Genomic DNA, 24,611 nt, shown 5'->3' with positions numbered 1-24,611 from the left:
ACAGCAGCAGAGAGGAGAACACTATTTAAAGTTTGACAGCAACGATATGATTGGCTTAAGGAAACTGTGTGCAGAATCTGGTTGGTTAGTTAAAAGTGCACGCTCCCAATCAGCTAATAGAGTCACAAGGAGAGGAGAGACTATGAGAGTGTCTTCCTGACTGAAGTTGCGCTTGAGATTTTTATTCAAACCTGTTATTTCATTGCTCAGTTGCTTCAGCATAACTGTATGAATATGATCAACTGGCATGGAGAGGGGTCAAAAGGGATACTAGTTTATGAAGATAAAAGGCACCATAAAAAAATACTTGCAATTCAAAATAGATTACATGAAATGACCCCATATTCTCTGCATTACTGCAGTACAAAATTATTACTGTGTATACCCATATTTACAACCGAAGTGTAGCAGCACATGCCTCAGATTAAAAACTGGAGATGTTAATCATTCATCTTCACCGCACTCCACTCAGAGTTCCCATCAGCATAAACCACTGAGTCACGAGTAGTGACAGGAGTGAAATATGCCTCAATGTTTTTACTGTTTTAGTTGAGTAACTGGGTAATTCATCATTGAGACAGTGTAAACGTACTGTATTTTACTGTGATTTGTAATGCTACCCTACTTTGGCTGAGGAGAGACATTAAGCTGAATATTCAGCACTTTCAGCGCTGTACCATATCTAGACATTTATTTATACTTTTTAAAGGAACTAAAAGCTTCCTTCAGCCCATTGTTGTCTGCATTCGCCTAACTTTAATTTTAATGTTATCAAACAAAGAAAGATGTTCTCCCCTCATCTTAACATGGTCCTAAATCGATACTGGAGTACTGTTTTATTAATTAAGTGGTACACGACTTGAAGCATCGGCCTTAATTTGGACTCTGGTCCCTGAGGGGCGAGATGCAATGAGTTCCACAAAAGGTTCCTAGTCCCTGAGGAAGGTTCCTGTGTTTGAAAAAGAGAGGCTCATCATGATTTCCCCAAATGATGTACAGATTTTTAGGGCATTCTATCATTTTAAAATGTATTTTAAAATCGTACATATAGCTGCTGTGAATGGGAATACATCTCTCCAAGGTTGGGGAACTGTGGAAAGATTAAAAGAGGGAGCAAAAAGTTTTATTTTATCTATTTATTTTCTTTGCTGCGTCAGTAAGGTAACTGCAGGATCTGTTGAGATCCTCTGACTCCATTAATAACTTGTGCAGTGGGGACCTGTTACGCAAGGCCTGAAACCTGAGAGCCGGTCACCTGTTCTGCTACCTGAGCCTGGGCTCTGGGGACGGACAGAGGAGAGAAGAAGGGTAGACAGCCTCGCTGAGCTGCCTGCCTGGAGGACACAACTCATATGGACTCAAGGCCTAGCTGGAAGCTCCAGAGATCCCTGTTGGTTGTTTTCTAACCGACGTAACTAACTCAGAGGTGTGTGTACAGAATAAATTAACTGAGAAATATCAATATCTACTGAAGCCTCTCCTCCTCAGCCATCACTGTTACGCAAATGAAAGGACTCTTTCATTTGCAGAGCATATTCACCTCTTAATGTTCAGGCGGCTAAGATAAGCTCACAGGGTCATTTGTATAAACACATTGACTCAGTTGATGTTTGTGCTTTGCTCCTTCATCCCCTGTCAGCTGAGAGGAGTTTCCACTGGGGCTTGAGAAAAGACCCCCGCGCTCTCGGCTACCTGATGGCTGGCTGAATGCAGGAGAGTTTCCATTGCTGCCTCTGTTGAAAGAAGTGGATATATCTGTTCCAAAGAGCAGAGCAACAGCTGATGTCTTGGCCTTGACACTCTGCTTTATCAGGTAAGAAGGCTCCACAGTACTACTGTACTACTACTTTACTACAGTAAATGTTGGAAGGTAGTTTTTAGAATTATGCTTCTATTTTTTCCCTGTAATTATGTTAAACTTGGGTTCCTTAATTAAAAAATATATATATAATAAATAACTGTCAGGGTAAAGGTAACAGAATATACCACATATTTTAGATATTATGTTTACAGGCACTACCAATATAACCTAATGAAATCCAGCAGACTGGTCAGAGGTAGTAGGTAATTTACACAGCTGCTAATGAGTACAACATTCATAGTAGTAATTAATGTAGTTCATTTTTTTGTGTTGGCATGTTTTAATGTTTTGGTGTTATTCCCTCAGGCAGCCAAAGGAGCTGCATGTATCTGTGTCTGTGTGAAAGGAAAAGGCCAAGTTGTGGGATTCTAGTTTTCCAGTATAAGACAGAGGTCCGAATGTGCAGACAAATGACTCTGTGCTTCTTCAAAGACACCTGCTATGGGTGAGAACTATTAAAGTATTGGTTTCTTTTAGCTATCTCTTGCTCTTCCAAGCCCAGGGAGATCCGCATTTGCAAATGTAAACCTTATTTATTGTAATAAAACTCAGGAAAGGCAGATGCTCTCTGTGATTGCAACTTTTTAGATTTTACTAGGAGGAACATTTCCACCCTTACTCTTGCTGTCTCAGGTGGGGAGAAATGCTGCATTTTTAGAAAGAAATAACTCTTGATGCCACTGGTATGTTTCCCTACTGCGAATTTAAGCAGATTATGGCCCATGAGACCACATTCCAGTGACCCACAGTCGGGGCTATTACAGCACGCTTGACTCAGTCTGACAAATTGCTGCAGATAATAACAAGAAGCATGTATTTCATCCTGATAATCCATGATTCACTGACCAATAACGCATGTGTGTTCAGAAAGTAATTTCCATCAAGAGCGCACTTTAAAACGAAATATAGAGATAAATATTTCTCATACAAGAAGCAATTTCAAGTCATGAAATGGATTTTGTAAGTTAGGTTTCTTTAAAAAAAAAAAAAAAAGACCAAACTGGAATCTGAAGAAGCAACGGGAGACCCTCGGTGTCTCAGGCAGAAGGTTTATTGCCGCTTGAATTTATGGAGAATCCAGTAGGGCAAATCATTCAATACACAGAGTTTGGTCACAAGTGCATCGCCACCCTCAATCCTGAAAGTTGTCGCATTTTCCTGGAATATTTAACCTGTCAGTACAAAAATTGGAGGTGCCCGATAAGTTATCTTCTACAAAAAGGTTGCGTGTGTAAGTAACTGTTGCAATGTCGTAAACGAAGATAGATTCAGCATGATGTATACATGTTCCAGGTCACAGTTAGAACAGTCAATCAGTGTGTCTGGAGACTCTGTAGAGATGATCTACTGAGAGGATGTTGTTACTTCAATCGGTCAATAGGTCGACAGAAGAGGAGAATGAATAATCCCCTCACACTCTGCAAAGCCTGTCTGCCTCCTAAACAGCTGTAGGTCCCATGGCCTCTCTGTCTGTTCCTGACACTGTCAGGAGCACAAAGGTTTACTCGATGGCTGGTTTCCGTGCATGCAGCAATAAGCATCTGGTCATATTTGCCAAAATCGAAACCCGGTTCGCTTTCTGTGAGCTGTCACTCTTTCTGTCTCTCTCGCAAACACTCTCTGTTTTTATTTTTCTCTCGTTTTGCATATTTTCCTCTTCCTCTCAGAGACCTATTGGTTGGTGCATAATGTTTGCTTTCAAAGGATAGGGCCAGCTATATTCCACATTTTAATGTCAACAAGACCAAAACCGTCTCCAATATATACTGTAGCTCAAGTCCATCTCTGTGTCTCAGCCCCATGCTTGTTTGTTCCTGACAATGACATAGATCTTTAAAACAAACTGTCACAAATACATACTTTTATTTCAACAATATAAGTAATTTCCTGGTGGCTAACGCTGTGAATTTAAGTCCTGAGGGAGTCCTCACACGCCTCACTGAGGGTAAAAGTTCCTCAGTGAACACAGACACGCCTGCAGCTTCTTCTCTGCGACTTTTCATGTGACTTCTGTTTTTACTCCCTAAGCCGGGATGCAACTTGAAATTTAGCAAACTAAGTCTGCAATAATTGTGATATATAATAGGCTCCTTAGGTAAAAGTAAAATGATAGATTAAACAATGAAAAATAAAAGTGCAAGTACACCAAAAACAACTTTGCTACGGTAGTGAGAGTAAATGTAATTTGTGACTTCCCCTCCTGCTAGCAGGAAGGTGCATGTGGGATTCATTTAATAAACTACAGTGCCCATTTTCCTCGTAATGAAGGCCCATGTTACCCAGCGCAATTCTCTTTTCAATTGATGTGTTTTAATCATTTTTGGACAGAGGAATAAGCTGAATCGGGCTTTGGCCACACAGACAAGACATGTTATTCCAATAAATTCATTCTTGAATGTGGGATTTGGTGAAAGTATGAAAAATATAAAATATCACCAGATTTATCATTTAGCCTCTTAAACACTATAGGCATCTGGCCCGGCCCAATAATGACATCCCAAAAATTGATAGTGTATCTCTGCAACTACAAGGTCTATTTGAACAATCTTGGTGTCAAAATAATGGAAACAAATGTGAGATTTCTGCATAAATCTAAGCAGCATATCTGCTTGGTATATGTAAATCAAAATATTTTAAAAAGCAATCAGGCAGACCTCTATGCATGTTCCCATTCAAAGAAAACCATAACCCATGGGTAATGTGGACAGCTCATGCCTGTATTGAATACCAATGGCTTTAGGATGAGAGCAGTACAACAACTCATCCATCAGATGGAAACAGGGACCATGTTGTCACATGGAAGGCTGATAAGTTGATCGATGCTCGTGGAAGCATTGATCAACCTTCAGCTGTTTGTATTCATTTCTATTGAAATGAATTAGCTGAAATCGACTCAAAAATGATCCAGAGATATCGGAGAAGCCATTGGCAGGGTTAATAAGCCCTCGATCACAGCTTTTGATCACAAAACAGCAAAGGTAAGATAAATTGATACTTATGGCTGTCTAAACTAATGTCTATTATTTCTCTTCTTTGGCTGCTGCTTCAGTGAGTTGTGGTGGACTGTGCAGGTAGCAGGTAGCATGAAGTAGTAAAATCGCTAGCACCACTATTCGCATATGTACCGTTTGCATATTTTTGCTGTCCGTCAATTAAGTTGCTCAGTTGTGGAATTGTGTTTCGATTAGGTACAAATTGTAATCATGAGCTTTTGGCTGAGCTTCTTCCCGTTATGTGGCTGTGTGGGATGAATATGTTTCTACATGTTTAATTTGTTGCAATGATGCACTACTGCTCACGGTACCGTACACAATACATACCCATATATATGCAGTAGTATTCATTTGCATTGTCTTCCATACACTGTATACTACAGCAGCTGTTTGATGTTAAAAAATATCCGTCTTTAGTTGAACAACTCTTGCCACTCTCTGCCTCCTTTGTTTCTGTGTTTATTCTAGGTAGGTTCTTTAATACCCCGTTTCAGGCAATATGTCCTTCAGGGTCCTTTTCTCTCACACAAACAAACTCCTAACCAACTCTCTTTTGTACAGCGCAACATTAGGAAAATGTTATTCCTCCAATTACACTCTCTGGCTGGGTAAAAATAAATCAAAGGAAAAATGGGGTGGAACTGTGAACGTATAAACTTCTATTTCAGTGCTGTTGTTGCAGCCTGCATTCCCGTCCCACGTGACTCACCTCAAAGTAGAACACACACGGGGTGAAAATAATTACTTTCCTTGTATTATATGAACCGACCCATTCATGCAAATATATTAACAGGCCAACAACATGACTTCAATTTGCAAGGTCTCACTGTGACAATGTGTAACACATAATGAATGCCCTGCACGCTTGAGAAGCTTGTTTAAAGAGTAAATGATGCCTCCATTCGTTGTAATCTCAGTTTTTATTAACTGTAATAGCTACATCGAGCTTCATACCATGCAGCTGAATTGAGAGCGGTGCACTTGGTGTATCATGATTAAAAAACTGAATTACACTGAGTGGTGAATACAATGAGTTGATAAGCCCCTTCCTATGCCGTCTGAAACAATAGGCCTAAACATTTAAGCTATTGTTGGCTGTTAAGGAATAATCAAAAATGTGCCAGGCAAGCAAGGCAGATAACCACGTTAGGAGAGTTGTCATCTACTGAGCTGAGCAGCAGAGAGAGAGAGAGAGAGAGAGAGAGAGAGAGAGAGAGAGAGAGAGAGAGAGAGAATTCTTCTTTTCAGTGCTAATGGGTGGGAATGAACATGGCTCCAAGCATGGAATAAATGATGGAACGATAAAGGGAGGTGAATAATGCATTATTGAAGTATTAGGAGAAGGACTTTTTTTCAGTGACAAGTTGTCATTATCAGACTTACTTACTCATCACAGAAGTGCAGTTATGAGACAAGATAGTGGGGCTTTTATGATGAGTAAGTAAGGTAAGTCTGATAAATGTGTTTCGAGTTACCTTTGAAGTGGATTTGTATGTCATGTACGGTGTGTGCAGCGTGGTTAAAATCAGAAGCTACAGTCGTCTAATGTACAATATCTTTTCTGTTGTGAAAGGACAGATGAGAAAATAGATGACAGCTGGCCGATGTCAGTGGGTTTTCACAGTCGCCTATCCACACCTAACATCAATGAGGTAAACAGCTCTGGGTGTACTTATCTGTTGTTTACCCAAGGTTTTATGACCTGAGTTACGAAACAGTATCTGCAAATACAGGTTGGATAAGCACTGTTACTACTTTTATTTGTGACTTAAAGATGCAAATGATTTTTTTCTGAAAGAACAAAATGTACAGTGAAATAAAAAAAAATAATTTTTAGATTGTCTGAGAATGCTTGTTGAACAAACTGCATTTTAAAATATTTGTTATTATGGATATCTGAGCCAGGGCAATTTCACTGTCATCACTGTCAACCAAAAATACATATCCTGTAAATATTCCATGTCTGAATATGTAATAAAATACAGTTTCCACCGTGATTTTATGATGTTTGATCTCAGATCCAATTAGGTAATGTCCTCAAATTTCCATTTCTCTAGTCAATAAAACTCAAGCAAGTAACAAAATTGCTCATAAAGCCAAACCATATTAGCGTAAAACTCTCCTGATATTTGTGTCTTGGGAATGTAAGCCAACAGTTTGAAGAAGATGTGTAATTCTTTACCCTTCAAACAGAGAGAAAAGACAAAATGTTAACCAGCAAGGTATCCTGTTTACTAGCAGCAGGAAAGTGGGAATAACTTCAGTATGTACTGTGCGTTCACAGTTTGTTCTAGATTGTTTTAAATGTCATTGGTAAGTGCTGTCCATTAAGTTACGCATTGTCATGGTAACATCAAGAAACAAGCCGTGCAGAAGAGCAGATAATAAGACCCTCCAACTCACATCACAGCAGCTAATATCTTTGCATATTCGGTCTTTCTATGGTTTCATTTGAGTTACTGAATCTTTCAGTTTGCAGAGAAGTCAATTGCGCTGCTTGAGCATAACTCTGATATGAAGCTTTTTTCTTCTCTCTGTGTTTTCATAGGCCTCAAGTAAGGATGTCCCTGCTTCACTGCACGGTGGAGTTTCCAACCTCTTCAGGGCTGCGAGTGTCCCTGATGTGGTGGGAAGGACTCCAAAGTCAGCGTTTTCTTCCATCACCATCACAGTTCAGAGGACTTTGCCATCACTTTCCAACCCACAGGACCCTGTGTGTCTATCCACTCCAACACAGCCTGTGAAGATATCAACTCCACCAAAACCACAAGAAACGTTCGAAGGAAGAGCCTCATCCATACCCATGAGCACAATGAGAGTCTCAAACTCTCAACCGGGCGGGCGGCGACAGAATCCTGCCATCGTGATGCCGAATGAGTTCAGACGGGCCTACTCGCCAGCTGATGGATTCGCACTGAGAGCTCAAGGAAAGAGGACAGAACAACTTGTACAAAGCAGACTCTGCTACACGGAGAGCGTCATGAAGCGGGACGAGAGAGGTGGCTTGTTAATGAACCTCTCCTCACGGTCTTCCTACCGGTCTTGTATCCATCTTGAGGTGCCCCTGAGATCCATTAGCTCTGTTTTGTTTTTGGACAAGTCACTTTACATTTCCCTCGTGGAACTAGAGGGAAGAAGAGCAGGTCAACCCACTTTGTTCAGGTCCACCTTGTCTGTTCGCTTTGGTGTCTCATCCTGCCGTAGATCCTCTAAGGATAACAGACCAGCACAAATACATGAGGGTTACGGAAGACCCAAAGAGGCCATGTTGGGACGAAACAAACGCATTGTCCGAGAGACCGGTTTGGGTCACTGCAGAAGCCTTCTATCAAAGCACAGGGCCCACAAGGTCGAGCAGATAGCACCCACACACGATGTTAACAGCGAGCCGGGTGATTCACACACGCAGATCCACAGCGCTACTTTGGGATTATTGTCATTCAGAGGGCCAAGCCGCTCAAACACAAAGGCTGGTAGGCGGAAGGAGAATGCAGATGAGGCAGCCTTCCCTATCCGTAGCAATTTCAGCCACAGGCAACACGCTTCTAATATTGGCCCAGGTATGAATTTCATCCCTTTGCTTCAGAAGTGAAAATGTAAAAGTACCTATGCAATTGATCTGTATTCCTTTTCAGTGGCCGGTATATTCTTAAGCTATTTTAGATACGATCACATTTCCTTGGCGTAGCGGCAAGCTGAATGCGGTGCCAAGGTGGTCTTGGTGACTGGAAAGTCATTTATTATTTTCACTCTGCCTCTCGTTTTTTGATTTATACCTCATGCATTAGAAAGAGAACCACACCCACCCACCACACTTCTCCTGCTTTACGATCACATTGTTTAGGATGAATCCCAACTGGAACTCACACACGCTTACTAAGTCTAACTGCAGATTTAAATAAAGAACACTTTCATTTATCCTTCTCTGACTTACAAAACTTCCATAGAAAATCTAAAAATGGTGAACTGCCTCTGTATACTATATTAACAGTGATTAGAATAATGCAAATTCAGTCTATTCAAACAGTCCTTCTCCAGGTCTCCTGGTACATGAGTTAGGATAAGATCAAGGTTATATGAGAGCTGTATTGGGAAACCTGGTTTATGCAACTGAGGAGCTTCCTGTTTAAATGTTGGTAACTGAATTTCTTCAGGGTGATACAAATGTTTCCCCCTTTTTACATCCAGCCATGAGAGTCAATCGTTTTGCAGTATATACAGTACATGTAGCAGTGGTTGTCATAGCCAAAATGAAAAAAAGAAATAGTGATATCACTGCCTGAAGCAGTTTCACCTGCCTGCCTCCCCTGTTACCAAGGCTCTCAAGAAGAACAACTGCAACATAATACTCTTTACTTTTTAAAGCTCTCTCTCCACCCATTACAACATTTTTTTTTCTACATCATCATGGCACCCTTGTGTGTTTTCGTCTTTAAACTTTTGTTTATTTCATTGCGCACTTTATTTATTCCAATGCCTGAAGGGCAAGAATCTTGACCGGCGACATTACATGTTTGCGTGTGCTTCCTGGAGCATGCGATGATTCTCTACCTACTGTACATGCCACATGGTCATGGCTGGGAATTCAGTGGAGATCCAGTATGTATTCCACAAACGCTCGAGGAATGGGGTTACAGGTGCAGGATGGATGGCACTGTCATGATTTGCATTATTCATAGGCCACACTCATGTTCCCTCTGGGTTTTTTCTCTCTATTATGAGTTGTGTGTGTGTGTGTGTGGGGGGGGGGGGTGTTTGTGTGTGTGTAGGGTCAGTTTGAAGTGTGTAAATTTAGCTGCTTTCTCATCTGGATTACATCTACTGTATGTATTTTAAATATAATATCACAGTGATAAACTGCATCCCAAACTTCAAAACACATCTATTTTAAATTATATATATATATTAAAAAGTGGATTGGAATATATATATATATATTTTTTGAAAGATGTGACTTTTCAAATTAAGGTTTATAGCCATTTTACTTCTCTCTGTGTCTCTCAAGTGGACTTCAGGACTTGGACCAAGCAAGCAGGGAGTGACAAGACAGAGGAACAAATAGAACATGACTCAGATAAGACTCGTCATTCCCGGCTGAAGGCGGATTCCCTGGAAGGAACACCCAAGAATCTCAGCCTCAAAGTAGGAGCCACATTTCAAATAGTGACTTGTTTTTGAGGAAATATACTACACAATAGACGCTAAAGGTGCTCTACAGTAAACCTAACATTGTGGTTAAAGGTTCATTATTGACTTTGGAACTAACCTTTTGACAAAAACATTCTTCGAACAAAATTGAGCGTAGCGTTCGTTCAGGCAGGCAACGAAGTCGACTACTACCCACCTACATCAGCTGGATCAGATAATTCACTTCTATGCATCCAATTGATATGTGTTTGACTTCATCAATGTCATTTCTGTCATTTTCTGTGGTCATTGAATAGGCTTTCCAGGTATGAACATGGAAGGGCAGGGAGGTCCCAGAACAGAACCATATTGCCAAATATATTACTGCAAATAGAAATAAAAGCTTTATTTGACTACATTTTTTCATTTTTAAACTTTAAGTCTTCAGCCCCAACTGGCAATTCTTTTTTATTTTTGAGCAGCTCGTCCTGGAGCCACAAAAGGCTTCATACATTTTGTTATACATATGCAGCAGTACACACCAGGACCTGTAAACAGACTTTGATGTGTAAAATCGGAGAAGTGGATCTCGTGCTAAACCTTTTTTGCCAACCCTGACCATTTTTGAACTGTTCCAATATATATATATATATATATATATATATATATATATATATGTGCATAAGGCTGCAATACAATAACTCAGTAAACAAGAACAATTGGATAACTGTCAGCTGTAACAAGGATGGAGGTTAAAGCGAAAACTGAATGAAAGTCCAGAGCAACACATTTTTATTGTTCCAATGCTTTTGATCCATCAAACTTCACAGTCACTATCAAATATTAAATGGAGCCGCTGTGGATGCAAAGACAACAAATACTGGTTTCACTAAGTACAAAACCAAGACTGACAACCTGAGGTCATTTATGGAACCAAGAAAATACCACTAAAAGCAAGCTGTATACTATTATAAGCAGTGCAACTGCACACGATTTATGATCAGATGTGGAAAAATTAACTATTTGCCATATGGAACCTTTAACCCCTTAGGAATGATGCATTAGATTAGAGACTAATTCAATGAAGGTTTCCGACACAGAGAATCTTAATGTGTTTACTTTTGGAATAAACATCCTCACAACAGAATCAGTTTCTCCTGAGGGCTGATTTTTACACTTGGAGGGATTTTTGCTTGAGTTGGTGTTTGACATCTTTAATAATTACACAATTTTCAGTTTTCTTCTCTCCTTCATGCTATTTTATTTCATTTTCAATTAAAAAGGATCTTTTCTGCCCAATTGATGTACGTTTTATCTCAGCGTTGTGAGGGGTAAGGATCCAGTGGGGTTTGAAAAGGATTCATATTCCCCCTGTGAGTAAAGCTCTCTTACCTCTATCCCCGCTAACGCTGAGCATAATATTACCATGTTGCCTATACCTCTTAGCTATTACAAGGCTGTGAAGAGGATTCTCCAAGGTTAAGGAATAGATTAGGCTATGCTCAGAATAGATTCTAACCCACGGAAGATTTTTTTTTTCTTTCTCTTTCCACAGGATTAGTGTCTATGAGTTGTTCTGTATTCTTCCCACCAACAATCAGCTTACTCTATGTATCCCTCTTTCCACCCCAGGAGGCTTTAGAGCTCCTCAGGCCAGACTTCATCAGCCGCTCTCTGGGTCGGGTGAGGAGGTTGGAGCAGAGGGCTAGGAGAAGGAGATACCTGCAGGATTCCAATCCAGACCTTGAGCAGGGCCTCAGGGAGGATCGAGAGAAACAAAAGAGGAACTGCACCACACCGGATCCGCTCAGTGGTAAGTGCAGCTAAATAGCTCTGCCTGGAACCTGGAAAAGCAGAAGTACAATTTAATATCTCAATCGGAGGGTTTCGGTTCTGCCACCAGACCACCCACAATGACAGCAGCAAACAACCAACTGTAGATTATACTGTAGAAGATCCTTGGAAGTAATGGAAGAAGCAGTGTGGCAGTCGACCTCTGACGACAGCAACCAATACTCAGTCTAGCACTTGGGATAGTCTCCCAAGAGTCAGTGGAAAGCGGGAACTCATCTCCTACATCGATCTTTCACCATGTTTCCCATCTGTCGTTGTATCACTTCTGCGGGGAGTAACACACACATCAAATACTGGACTGTTGGGATGAAGGCTCCTTCAGTGGTTGCATAGCCCCACACATACACTTGGAAATAAGTAAACAATGAACTTCTGGTTATGTCATATTGAATTATACTGGCTTTTCAAGGAACTATAAACTGCTTCAGAACATTCATGTTAACTTCAACAACCTCAGATGATCTGGGGAAAAAAGCTGTGATTTTACATGTTATTCTCCTCATAGTGTAATTATCCAACTTTGCTCTCTGCTGGCCATTATCTAGTATTGCAGATCAGTTGAAGCATCTTTCCTTCTCAAACTCTGTATGCAGGTAATACCCACAAGTTGAGACCAAAAGTGTCTAGAATATAAATGTGATGTTTCTTTTTTTCTATTTGTTCCAACTTTTTTTTTATACCACAGGAAACTGGTTTGCAGCCAGGAATTAAACAAGGTCAAAATACAACAAACAAGCATTTGTCATATAGGAAAAAAGAAAACACTATACTTATGAATACACAAATACAGATAAGAATGAATTCAAACCAAGCACAGAGACACATATATATAACTGGTGCCCAGACATGATGTAAAGTGCGGGGGAAACATATTTCTATGCAAAATGCCCAATTTACACCGGCATCAAAAACGTTGTCCAGCAAGGTATAAAAATTGCCTATAATTCTATGGTTGTAATAGAAACTTTCCACAGTGACAACATAATAGATTCACATGTGTGCCTCTGTGTCTAACTTTAATGTTGTTGATGTAACTGAAGGTGCAGATTGTGATTTCCATGCAGGAAATGCTGTTATATTTTCAGTGTAAACACAAGCCAGTCTAGCTTTATTTTTCTCTCATGCTGAAGATGTCAGACTTATTTTAACTCTGACAAGGAAGGCAATGTTTAGTTGAATTGACCACAACATTTCTCTCAGCAGTTTTAACTCACCTGTCTGATTCTACTACTGCTTTACGAGAATATGGCATTTTAAAAGCTATACATGGCATTGATTCTATTCATAGATTGGGTAATATCTGAATTTCTTAAATGCTTTCTGATTACACTTTCTCCCCGCACACATTCATCACAGCAGATTATTTACAGCAATTTTTCTTTGCAGCAAGTCCAACTGGACCGGACACATGGCCGCTCAACCCTTTACTAAAACATTAATAAAGTAGGGAAGCGTTACATGTCAGATTAATGAAGGGCTTAGACTTAGTTTTGGGAGGTCATAGAGAAGTCATTGAATTAAGAGCTTTGAATAGCTCGCACTGGTCTCTGACTGAAGTCTGAAGCCTAATTATGTACAAAGAGTCTTGGTGCTGTTGACCTGAGCAGCAGCTCTCTGGCAATTCACCTCAGTTCAATCTGAGGGAGACAGAATAGTCAGACTTAATAGGACTGGATATGGCTATGTATGCTATTTATTTGATGTCTCCATGCATTTGTGTGTGTGTGGCAGTACGTTATTGCTCAAATGTGTCTGGACAAAAAGAGATCTCAGACAGCCCACAGTGTTCATTAACATATCCAAGATGAATTTACATATGCATTCTTATTTGCTATTCTTATGTGTTTGTGTGTGTATGTGCGTGTCCTAGATAACCTTTTCAAGCCTGGAGAGAGGACTATATCAGGCAAAGAGATGCAGCTGAGGTCCAGACGGTGAGTTCTCCAGACAGACGATGTCACTCCTTCTCTCCTTGCTCTTTGTTGTTTTTATTCAGCACAATCCATCAAGCTTGTTTGTCATATCTGCCGTGCATACCTGCCATGCATTCGGGTTTGTGCTGCAAACACGATGCACATTCACACACCCACATGGATACAAGAGATGTCTGTTGTCCAAATGTCTTGACAGGAGATATGAGGTACCCTCTGTATACCTTATACCTTTATCTCTTTCTTTTTCTTTCTTGTCTTATCTGGAGAGGCACACCTGATCAGCTGATGGCTGTCCATTGTCATTTTTTTTCAAAGGCGACTTTATCTGACTTGGAGGATCTCGTAACACATTGGCTGTAGTTGTGGGAGTGAAAAAGGAGTCTGTGTGAGACCTCTTTATCAGTGGATACAGGTTTTTGCAGGCTGTGGTCTCACTAGATAATACCTTGTCTCTAGTATGCCAATCTGTTGGCATACCTCAGCCACCCCCAGACTTCTGATGCCATATTCCTCTGCCCTGTATGAATTTGCATTTTTGTTGTGTCTGTAGGATTTACAACCAGCTGCCAGAGGTAACAAAGAAAAAAGAGGAGGAGAAAAAGAGGGCTGTATCACAAACCAACAGATTGCGAGCAGACCTCTTTAAAAAGGTAAAGCTGGGATTTATTCTTGGCACAAAAAAGTATTCGAAACATTGATCAAATGTGTCCATTCTACTAATTAAATTAATTAGGTTAGAAAACAGCCTTGCACCAAATGAAGCTTAAAATCCTAAACATAAAACTCAAATTATAACACTGTGCTTTAACTGTTTTATGGAGACATGCTGTGTAACACTGCACCAAGGTCTCATTTTAAAGTTGGAATGTTTTTTTTCAAGAAATTATGTTGATGAGTAGGTTTTCTGAAGAGGTGCAGATGTGAGTCACTGTAGTCTAGTTACACGTCTTTGCCAACCAGGAGGTGGGCAGCAGTTAGGTACAACATTTCATTTTTGAATAAGTAATATTACAGTCATCTCCAGCAAATCACCCCAGTCATCTTATAATTGTCGGTGGGGATAAGAAATGTTCAAAGCAGGTGTCTGCACAATATGTTTTATGCCAACAATATTTTAACGTATCAAGTGTGTCAGTGGTTTTGATTGGATATTTTGAATCTAAGAAACACACCAATTCAAATGATAGCCTATTTCTAGAAATGTCAACATTAACACACCTAAATACAACAAACAAACAACAAACATTTTGGTGTTATTGAAGTTTACCCCTCCATTTTATTTTGAGTTCTTGAATCTACATGACACATGCTCATGAAGTATAAATGAAGTGTTAAGGAGAGTCTCTGTATAAGCGTCTTTCATTTAATGCAACATGGTTTGATCCTCATCCAGCAGAGGTCCCTGTTTGACTGCTAAAGGCAGATCCTCTGCTATTTATCACACTGGATTTCCACCCTAATACATTTAAAATTAACATTTAGGCCATTTCATTTTCCTCATATTTGATGTGTAATCTGTAACTTTTGTCTTCTGTGACTAGTGTTTTCTCCTCTATCAGATCAGGAAACACAAAGAGCCTAAAACTAAACCCTTAAGGCATCACAGCTAAGCCCATTTCAACTTAAACCGTGTACCACGGTGTGGTTTTGGCTTTCAGCACAGTAGACACCCTGCTGACATAATGCATAGGGTCTGATTTAACAGGCAGTATATCATCCTCCGAGAGTGAGGGGGATGTGGCAAATGAATGATCTATTTAGGACATGCCGTGTCAGACAGATCCATTCAGCTTCACTTGTGGGTGAGCCTTCACTCACTCTCCCAGTTATAAGATAACCACAACAATGAGTTTGCTGTCAGTCAGGTGAGATGTGAAAAATGTAAAGAGATGTCTCCAATCTCTTTCAGATAATTACACAATCATGGCAGCTTCAGATAGTGTGTGTGTGTGTGTGTGTGTGTGTGTGTGTGTGTGTGTGTGTGTGTGTGTGTGTTTGAGAGAGAGAGAAAGATAATGCATTTGTGTTTTTTACCAAGAACTTATTCAGCATGATCTCACCATGATTGGCTTCGCTCTCATTTGCCAACATTTACGTAAACTAGGAACTGGTTTGCTCTGGGCCACCAGCAATTTTCTTTTAGTAAATCTACAGTAAATCAGCATAATGTGGTTTGCTGACAGTGCCAGCAATTATAGAGCATAGTGTGACGTCAAATGGCTCTGTAACAGAACATTTTGTTTCTTGAAGAAATGCAGCGGGCGCAACTGTAACGATGCCAGCGTGACCTCGCCACCTCTCGAAATGAACCTGTTAGCCTGGCCCAACCCCAGTGAAATTGGGAGAAGGAGTGTGTTCCTCCACGATGAACAGAGAGTTGTGTGTGAGCTTTAGAGGCCTCATCTTTGTCAGAAAGTCTGCAACACACACCCCTGAGAAGAGTCACAGAGGGTAGTGATAGTGAGACGTAGAGGGTGGGCGGTTTTAAATGCTGGCAGAAATGAGATTCCAGCTGTTGGGTGGTACTTTGAGAGGAGGGTGATTGCATAGCTGTGTGTTTGGTCAGATAGCAAGGCAGAAATATTCCCCCTTTCTGGGCTTGGCCACCTCAGGGGTGAGGCTGATAGAAATGAAAGCCAATTTAGCAGCATGAGTCGCTCCTGTGATGCAGATCTGCTCTACAGGGTTTGAGGGAAGGGAAGTCTGAGTGCATGTGTCCCTGATCTGTTTGTTTCTTCATTACATTGTTGTTTCAATGTTGTTTCTTGTTTTACAGAGAATTCTGGACCAGATCCTGCAAAAATAAATGGGAGACATCGAAAGGCAAACAGGGATAATACACTGGCCATTCTGGCTCTTCACTTTCCTCCATGTATGCTATGCCTGTGTTTATGTATACATTTGATTCTATCTCAATTTATGTTACCATGAACATGATGCCATATTCATTCAGCATGTGTCTGTGCTCATTGTATCCTGACTGCTTTACAATGCAAAGTAATGCAACAGTAGAAACAAAACAATTGAATTTGGCAGACATTGTAAACAAGATTTTGCTGTCAACAGAGTGACAGGAACATGTTTAGAGTAGTTTTCTCACCAGTTTTTGACTTTATTTTGATACCTTACGTAAGACCCATTTGTATATTTCTGTCTATGCCACATTGGCTAAATATGGAGAAATGAGCATTTTGTGGACCAAAATGACACTTCAAAGTATGATATAGATGAACATTTTATATGATGCATATGCTTATGAGTGTTATTTTGGGCAGACATTGACAAAGCTCAACCTTCTCACCTACCACCCACACACTCCTAATTAAGAAATGGTTTTATGTTTGAAATATTAAAGTGATGAAATTCTAAGTTGTCTTTCTCGCTCACACTGAATGATGAAACACAATACAGATTATTCCTATAATTTTCTCATTTCCTTAGTGATTTGATTCCTTATCTATAAATTTTTTTTCCTCTAATGTATCTCAAGATGAAATAAAAACATTCCAAGGACATTCTGTATAGAAATAGTGTCATTTTCCAGGAAATTGTAGTCCCAGTGCTTTGAGCAAAGCACCTTGACTCTGTCATCTGTACACTACTGCATAGGTGTATGAAGTGGGAGAAGGGTGAACCATGTTTCGTCATTGGCTTCACGTCCGCCTCGAGGCCTCTGGATCCTCCCATCCGGAACACTGGAATTCCAACTAATCAAACTCAGGAGACACGCAACGCCCGTGAAAGGGGGGCCTTTGTCCGAGAGCTCCAAACCAGAGATGACATTGTAATGAGAGAGGAAACTTCTGAGCACAGACTGGGACTGCAGTCCACATATAGCCTGTAAAGGTGACTGACATATCTGTGGCATTTAGACAGAGCCTGCTGGGATGCAAAGAGACCAGGGGAAGGACATGTGCCGCAGGACTCAGACAAACGCGCAGTATAAATGCATACTGTTCTGGCGGACTTTTAGTGAGTGGGTTGCTCTTGACTAAACACTGACAGTGTTTTATATCCCAAACAAAATGCTCGGTTAAATGGCAAACTTTAGTCCGGTAGGCCTACTGTAGTTCAGTCTCCTGCAGAATGAAAATGATGGACCAGCTGCCAGGTGCTGCAAGGTTCTTGCATCTAGGTGGATTGATTTTGGCCCACAGCGAGGAACAAATGTAGTAAACATTATTGCTTTCCACTGACTTAAATGATGGCTGTGTTACCAGCAAGGCAATTTAAATAAATGATCCGCATGGGCGAAATGCATTCCTGCCATGTGTGCTGGTTCCAGACGATGAGCACAGACTGACAGGCAGTTGTATACGAGGAGAAGGACTCCTGTCAGTTAGCCTCCCTTTCTGAGGCATCGTGTGTCTGTATGTCACATCGGTATCTCTGCATAATGTGCACTGTGTTCTGTGAGGCCCCTCGCTCCGCTCTGACTGACTCAGATGCCCTGAGGGTAAGAGTGATATGTCTGGCTTAGAAAGGAGAACACTAGCCGAGCTTACACTGCTAATTGTGTACATTGAAGCTGTGACACTCATTATATGTATGTGTTAAGCCATTAGTCATTTCACTGGCACCCATACTATCTGAACGTCTAGCCTCATGGCCATCTCTTTCTAGCAGTGCTGTGTTTCAGGATTGTGATCTTAACATGCATACAAAAAGTCTTCCCATTTTAAAATCTGCTATATTTTCTGTATGAAATTGGTATCACTAAAGAATCGTAGGGTGAGCAACAGGCAAGAAAAGCAGGGGTGTCATTCAAACACACAGACAAAACAGAAACAATTACAGTTACAAGAGAAAATAAGGGTGTATTTTGGGGGGTGTACATTTTAATAAAATTCCTCAGAGAGAAAATAAAGATACACAGATACATCAGACACTGGGATATTATTTTTTCAATCAAAGTAACCTCAGGTAAAGCAGTATATTTGATCATTTTCTTTGCAGTTTGTAGTCTCAGTGGAGATGAAATGACATCTGTGACTTTATTTGCCTTTGGCGTACACACACTAAAAAAGATTAGACTAAACTAGATTCAGGTAGCCTGCCCTAAACACAGATGGGGACAGTGATGACTGTTTGTCAGAGTGTGTTTGTGCGTGTCTGGACACAGAGATGGAGAAAGAGACGATGCAATCTCATCCCAGTGGTATTTCAAAATGAGGAATGACTCATCGTTTTGATGGGCTTAGTACATTTTTAATATACAACATTCACACCGAAATTCAATCACGAAGTGTTCTTAGTTCATCTCATTACAAACCTCAATCATGACAAATGCACAATGCGCAGACAAGCATAGTTTAAACTCACACAGCTTTATTTAAAACATTGGTTCAAGGATTTTGAAAAAATAAACTTTTAGTGGGAAATAAGGGTTCAACAGGTTAAAAGCTTAACATTTTTTTAAATGTCAGCTTGTAATCCCATCAGTGTACATGCATAAATGTCATTCTACACAACTCATCACAGTGCTTCACACTACATTTTCCAGCAAATGACATTCCAAGCTTTGCCATAGTCAAACTAGGTAACCGCCTTGGGAGGTGCCCTTTCCAGAATCCACTATATCTTACAAAGAGTGAGTTTGGGAAGGAATCGATGATCTTAATCCACCATAGACCCTGTAGATCAAAAGCAATATATATATATATCTGCATATATATATATCTGCATATATATATATATATATATATATATATATATATATATATTTGTATATATATATATTTATATATATTTGTGTATATATTTATATATATATATATATGTATATATACAGTATATATGTATATTGTATCATTTTATCTGTGGAATCTCTTAAATCTCTTAATCTGTGGATATCCCTGCTGCAAATGAATATTTGGTACATTGTCAGGTGAATGATTTATGTATCTACAATTTTATTTCTGTAAATTGACAATTGTATTGAAATATGTTTAAGAGTTCGGAATGTATTTATTATTACACATTACGATACATTTGTTTTGTCTTTTTTCTGCTCTACACCCTGTCCTGTTGTTTGTCACCGTTATTGTTCAATAAAGTTATTAAAATATTATTCACTTAATCGTGTTTGAACCTGTCCGGCTTTAGGACCCAGCGGAGCCTGAAGCGCACATGGCGAAGGGTGGCTGCTCCGGCCCTGGAAGGGATGGCAAGTCCGCCTCACTACTCCCAACATCCTCTCCTCCTGCCTCTCCTATCGCTCTTTGTCACACTCCCCTATCCACTACCACATTAGCAACATTTAGCTAACGCATGTATTTGTACGTTTTTCCCCCCAGACCGTCACTCGCCGTCTGGCGTTGGAAGGAAAAGTTTTTGACAGCTTCTTTCTTGGAGCGACAGCCTCGGCCACATCTCGTTTGAGTCTCGGCGGCGAGACTCACCCCCCCCCCTTTCGCTACTACACCTCCTGTGAACTGCTATGACCTGTATCTCCATCCTGTCACCTGTGTGAAGTGTCTGGTCGTGCTGGTTCGTCTGACCGGAACGCTCCCTCCCTCCCCCCCTCCCCGCCCCGGCTTCACCTCACCGAGCCCGGGCATCATGAGGACCTGGAGGCGGCGGAGGAACTTTGCCTTTTTGCTCTTCGCTCTGCGCGTCTGGTGTCTGTCCACGGCGAGGGGAAATGCTGACAACACGGTTTACAATATGCGGGAGGGTGAGTAAAAAAAAAAAAAACACGAGTGTTCAAATGACTGTCATTAGTCATTTGGACCATTTTCATGTGAAGTAAGTGCTGAAGATGTTGAGCCAGATGTTGAGCGTTTGGACTGGATTTAATTTGTGTTTCATCCGGATACATACAGTCTGAACAGCTCTGTGTTAGCAGCAGGGTTACCTTAATGTAGTTTATAGAAATTCCAATTTGTTAAATGACTAATCTCCCTCGTTTTTATAGATAAGCTTGATGGTATACGCTTATAATACCAATGCTGCACACCAGTTTGTACTGTAATCCTCTTGCAGGGCATTCTACATTTGGAACATGCAGAGTGGAAAAGATTTTTTTTAATTTTTTTTAGATCTGTCTTTTTGCTTGGATGGAACAATACAGGGAAGTGTTGGGATGGACAGATGAGTTTAACATCCAGGAGGATGCAGCGTTATCTTTAGGTTGTAAACACAGACCAAACAGGATGTTGTCATTCAGCAGCTAAACCTAATCTGCTGAATGAATAAGACAGTGACAACCCAGCTATTGTGTTGATGGGACAGAGCAGGAGCCAGGATACAGGTTTCTGTGTGTATGCGTGTGTGTGTGTGTGTTTGTGAGTGTGTGTGTGTGTGTGTGTGTGTGTGTGGCTCTGCATGTACCAAGACAAAATGGCAAAGATAGAATCAGAGACATACACCCTTAGAGATTCACCCCCTTGTGAACCACAGCTATAGTCTATCTTTTAGGTTTTAGGTTGGACTGTGAAAGTGGTTTCTATATGGACCTTAAACAAGTTGGCAAGTTGGGATACAGCATGCTCCAATTATTAATAAGGTTAAATAAAATGACTTATCTCTTAATCTTAATCTTTATCAGGTGATTACAACATTGCATGTCACAATTAGAGCTTAATAAGTCCTAAAAAATGTCCACAATACAATGGAAATAGGAGTTTGGTTCATGGTCTTAATCATTAAAAAGCATGTAACAAAAGTGAATGGACCACGGTTCTTCTCGAAGTAATGCGCAGACTGTTGATTGTTTATGCTTTCGTGCTCACAAACATGAAGGCTGCATCATTAGAGAACCGCAGAGTGAAGCTTCCCTGAAACAAAACGACCCACGCCGGCAGAGAAGAAGTGGAAAGATGTAGTTCAGGAGATGTTTTACCACACGCATCATCTCGGTGTGGGGTCATTAAAGCTCTCACTCGGAGGGTTAGCTCATGTATGAATGCCGGGGGAATAAAAATAGTGTGAGTAATGAAACAGGCGGTACATACCACCTCTTTGATGTCAGCAGGATACTGACTTCAGCCTTTCTCTAAAAAGTTTTTATTTAATGGCCTCCATCCACCTCAGCGGGGGGTGCGCTGCGATGTCTTCATCATCCAGGACCAAGCTAGGGAGGTTCTCCTTGCCCATATATAGCGTGAGTGATGCTAGCTGAAACAGATTCTCAGACTAAATCAGCTAAAGTCCACCCCCCCAAAAAATAATAAATAAACCTCAGCCAAATCTGGCAGCCAGATCTGGATCAGAGCCGACTGACATTCAGTCCTCTGTTGACAGAACACATCCGAGCGTGCCAACACTCGGATGCAATCGACTACCTGGACAGAGTTCAGAAAGTGTGTTGTGTTAGTTACTGAAGTCAGTGGTGCGTCAGATAATAAGAATTGTCTCCCGAGTGTCGCGGTGTGTATGTTTTGGACATTTTTACAGGAAAAAAAAAAAGTGAAAGCGTGGGAAAAGTTTACAGCTGAGGAAATTTAAATGAAATCTTCGTCACAGCATATTTAAAAACTCTTCCCCAGCATAGCATAAAGCACAGAGGAGGAACAAAAAGGCTATTTATTGAATGTGCTTTACAGCATTTCACTGTCATATCGCCCGCTGCCTAAAAACGTAAAGAAAAGGTGTCGGGGACAAATCCAACCTTTCCTTTCAACATCACAAAGAATGCGTGAACAGATCAAAAGGTTGACTGGCAGCTCCGACAGTGACTCTCAGAATAGTAACACATTGAAAGATGGTTTTAAAAGAACCACATAAATGTGGGTTTACTGGCATTTCTTTCTTTGAAAGGATCTACAAAGTTAAAGTCAGGTGATGAGTAGTTGAGTTGGATTTCTGCTCATTAGCTTTCCAAAAAAGCTAAAAAGCTCAAATAAAACAAGTCCCATGAGGGCGAGAATCGAGCAGAGTGTGTTTACAAATCTTTGATGGACGTCTCTCTCCGTCTCTGCCTGTCTCTTTGTCTCTCCTCTGCATATCAACTGCGTTTCTGAGGGTCGGATCTTTTTATCTTCTTCTTCTGGTCAGAGAAAACTCAATAAATAATTAGAGACAGATCGAGATGACCCTGGATTAGATTTGAGGATATCATCAAAATGAATTCAAAAGATTAGAACGTCTCTGTTGTCTTAACAAACAGCCGGAGAGCGGGAACATATGCTCACCAGAGCGCCCTGAAACAAGTAGAACTTCCCATACTTAGGTCTCTCACCTGCACATTTCAGCACGGTTTCCTGGGACGTAACTCAAACCCGTCCTCCCAAGTCTGCGGTAGGTACGCTGACGTATGTCTGCCATCCCGGTTAAAACAACCCCCTTTCTGCTAAAGCCATTTAGGAAACAGCCTCACCCCGAGTCTGTCTTTCAAACCCTTGCGGGTGGCTGTCGCCTGACATTTTTAGGGCAGGCTGGCATTGATTTGTCAGCCACGAGGGAACGACAGACGCGGTTAGAAACGTCTCCCTCCGTTACGCATCGTTGGTCATTATAGCCATCAGTGTGATTTAGCTTCCTCCTGCTCATCATCTGCTGCTCTGCCCCGAGGATGACGGGATCAGAGATACATATAGTAGGTAAGCCGACTCATGCATGCATGCTGCTGTGTGATAATCTGAGAAACTTAACACGTGCACCTAGAATAATGCTTTGAACTATCCCGGATCAATGACCCAATGACAGAAAATGTGAGTTGTATCACGAATCTGTGAGGAGAACAACAGAGTTTGCAGACTGCCAGCTGCAGAGGCCCCGACAGACAGCTGTCAATCACATGTACCCTCCATCTGCATCAGCCTTCACAGAGAGAAGTGTGGAGACAGTCACCCGCCGCTCATCCATTAACAGACCGTTTCCTCTGAAATCAAAAAGAAGAGCCACCGCCTTCGCAACATATTCGTGAACATCAATGTATGAATGCAGCATGAAGGCAGATATCGTATTTACAAGAGATGTACACATGCAGCCATCACTTCTCCCATTCAAAATGAATGAGAGGCGAGGTGTAATAGAAGGAATGGGGAGTGTTCTCTTGGCTACACAAAAGAGCTGGTGAACATATGAATTCTTCAGAGCAGCGGTTGCTTTGTTTTTTGCTTTTTATTTTGACAGAAGCGCTCTTCTTAAGAGATATTTGCTTTTGGACGGAACAAGAAAGTGAAGTGATGCAACAACACGATTCTGGTTTGAGACTCGTTTGCAGTTGCCCCGCGAACTGAACCTACGTCAAATAGTTTCGTAACAGAAAGGTCGTCACACCTCCGTGTCAGTGCAGACGCCGTTGATTGGAGTCCGGCCACGCTCTTAAACCATCAGCCTGTATATTTGGGGAGTTTTTGATGGAGGGAGAGTAGAGGCTCTTTTTAGAGAGGATTATATGAAGTGAACATCTTTTGTAAAGAAAGACCTTTTGAGGTTGTGCTTTGCTCACAGCAATTTGGGACCTCTTGATCTGTGTGCGTGTGTGTGTGTGCGTGCGTGTGTGCCTGTGTGTGTGTGAGGCTGTCGCGTGCTATTTGGTCTAAACAGAAAGTACATCTGAAGTTAATGTGAATGTGATTCGTTTTGCAGGTATTTGGTTATAAACTAGGGGTAATCCATCCCAAAGTTATTGGGATCTATATTTGTCGGAGTCCCTTCTCCCTCACAAATAGCTGCTAGGTGACCCTCAGCATGTGTGACAAGTTTCTGTTAATCCCCAAAATCTTGCAAGCTGAAGTCCCCATCTCTCCGAGACTTAATGCTCAAACCTGTGCAGGACAAGCCGGGTATTGGCTTCACCGCTGTTGCTCCCACAGGACGGGAACGGGACCCGCAAGCAAATACCAGCGACCCGCCCTGGGAAGTCTCCTGTTACAATTATTTCACCGTGAGCTG

The 24,611-nt window shown here is 41.0% G+C and overlaps 1 protein-coding gene across 2 annotated transcripts in view; it reads left to right on the top strand.

The window, feature by feature from the left end:
* Positions 1 to 19,939: 19,939 nt before the first annotated feature.
* adam12b (ADAM metallopeptidase domain 12b) overlaps positions 19,940 to 24,611 on the top strand; it is a 64,150-nt gene continuing 59,478 nt past the window's right edge. For both annotated transcript variants that reach the window (XM_031873206.1, XM_031873195.1), the window contains exon 1: positions 19,940 to 20,445. In XM_031873206.1, the coding sequence (XP_031729066.1) occupies positions 20,331 to 20,445 (115 nt within the window). In that variant the 5' untranslated portion in view covers positions 19,940 to 20,330. The remainder of the gene's footprint in view (positions 20,446 to 24,611) is intronic.

The sequence above is a fragment of the Anarrhichthys ocellatus genome, unplaced genomic scaffold (genome assembly GCF_004355925.1).
Source record: "Anarrhichthys ocellatus isolate YVR2014 unplaced genomic scaffold, GSC_Weel_1.0 scaffold3, whole genome shotgun sequence".
Taxonomy (NCBI): Eukaryota; Metazoa; Chordata; class Actinopteri; order Perciformes; family Anarhichadidae; genus Anarrhichthys; species Anarrhichthys ocellatus.
Note: the sequence above shows the minus strand (reverse complement) of the source record. Positions and strands in the feature narration are given on the sequence as shown.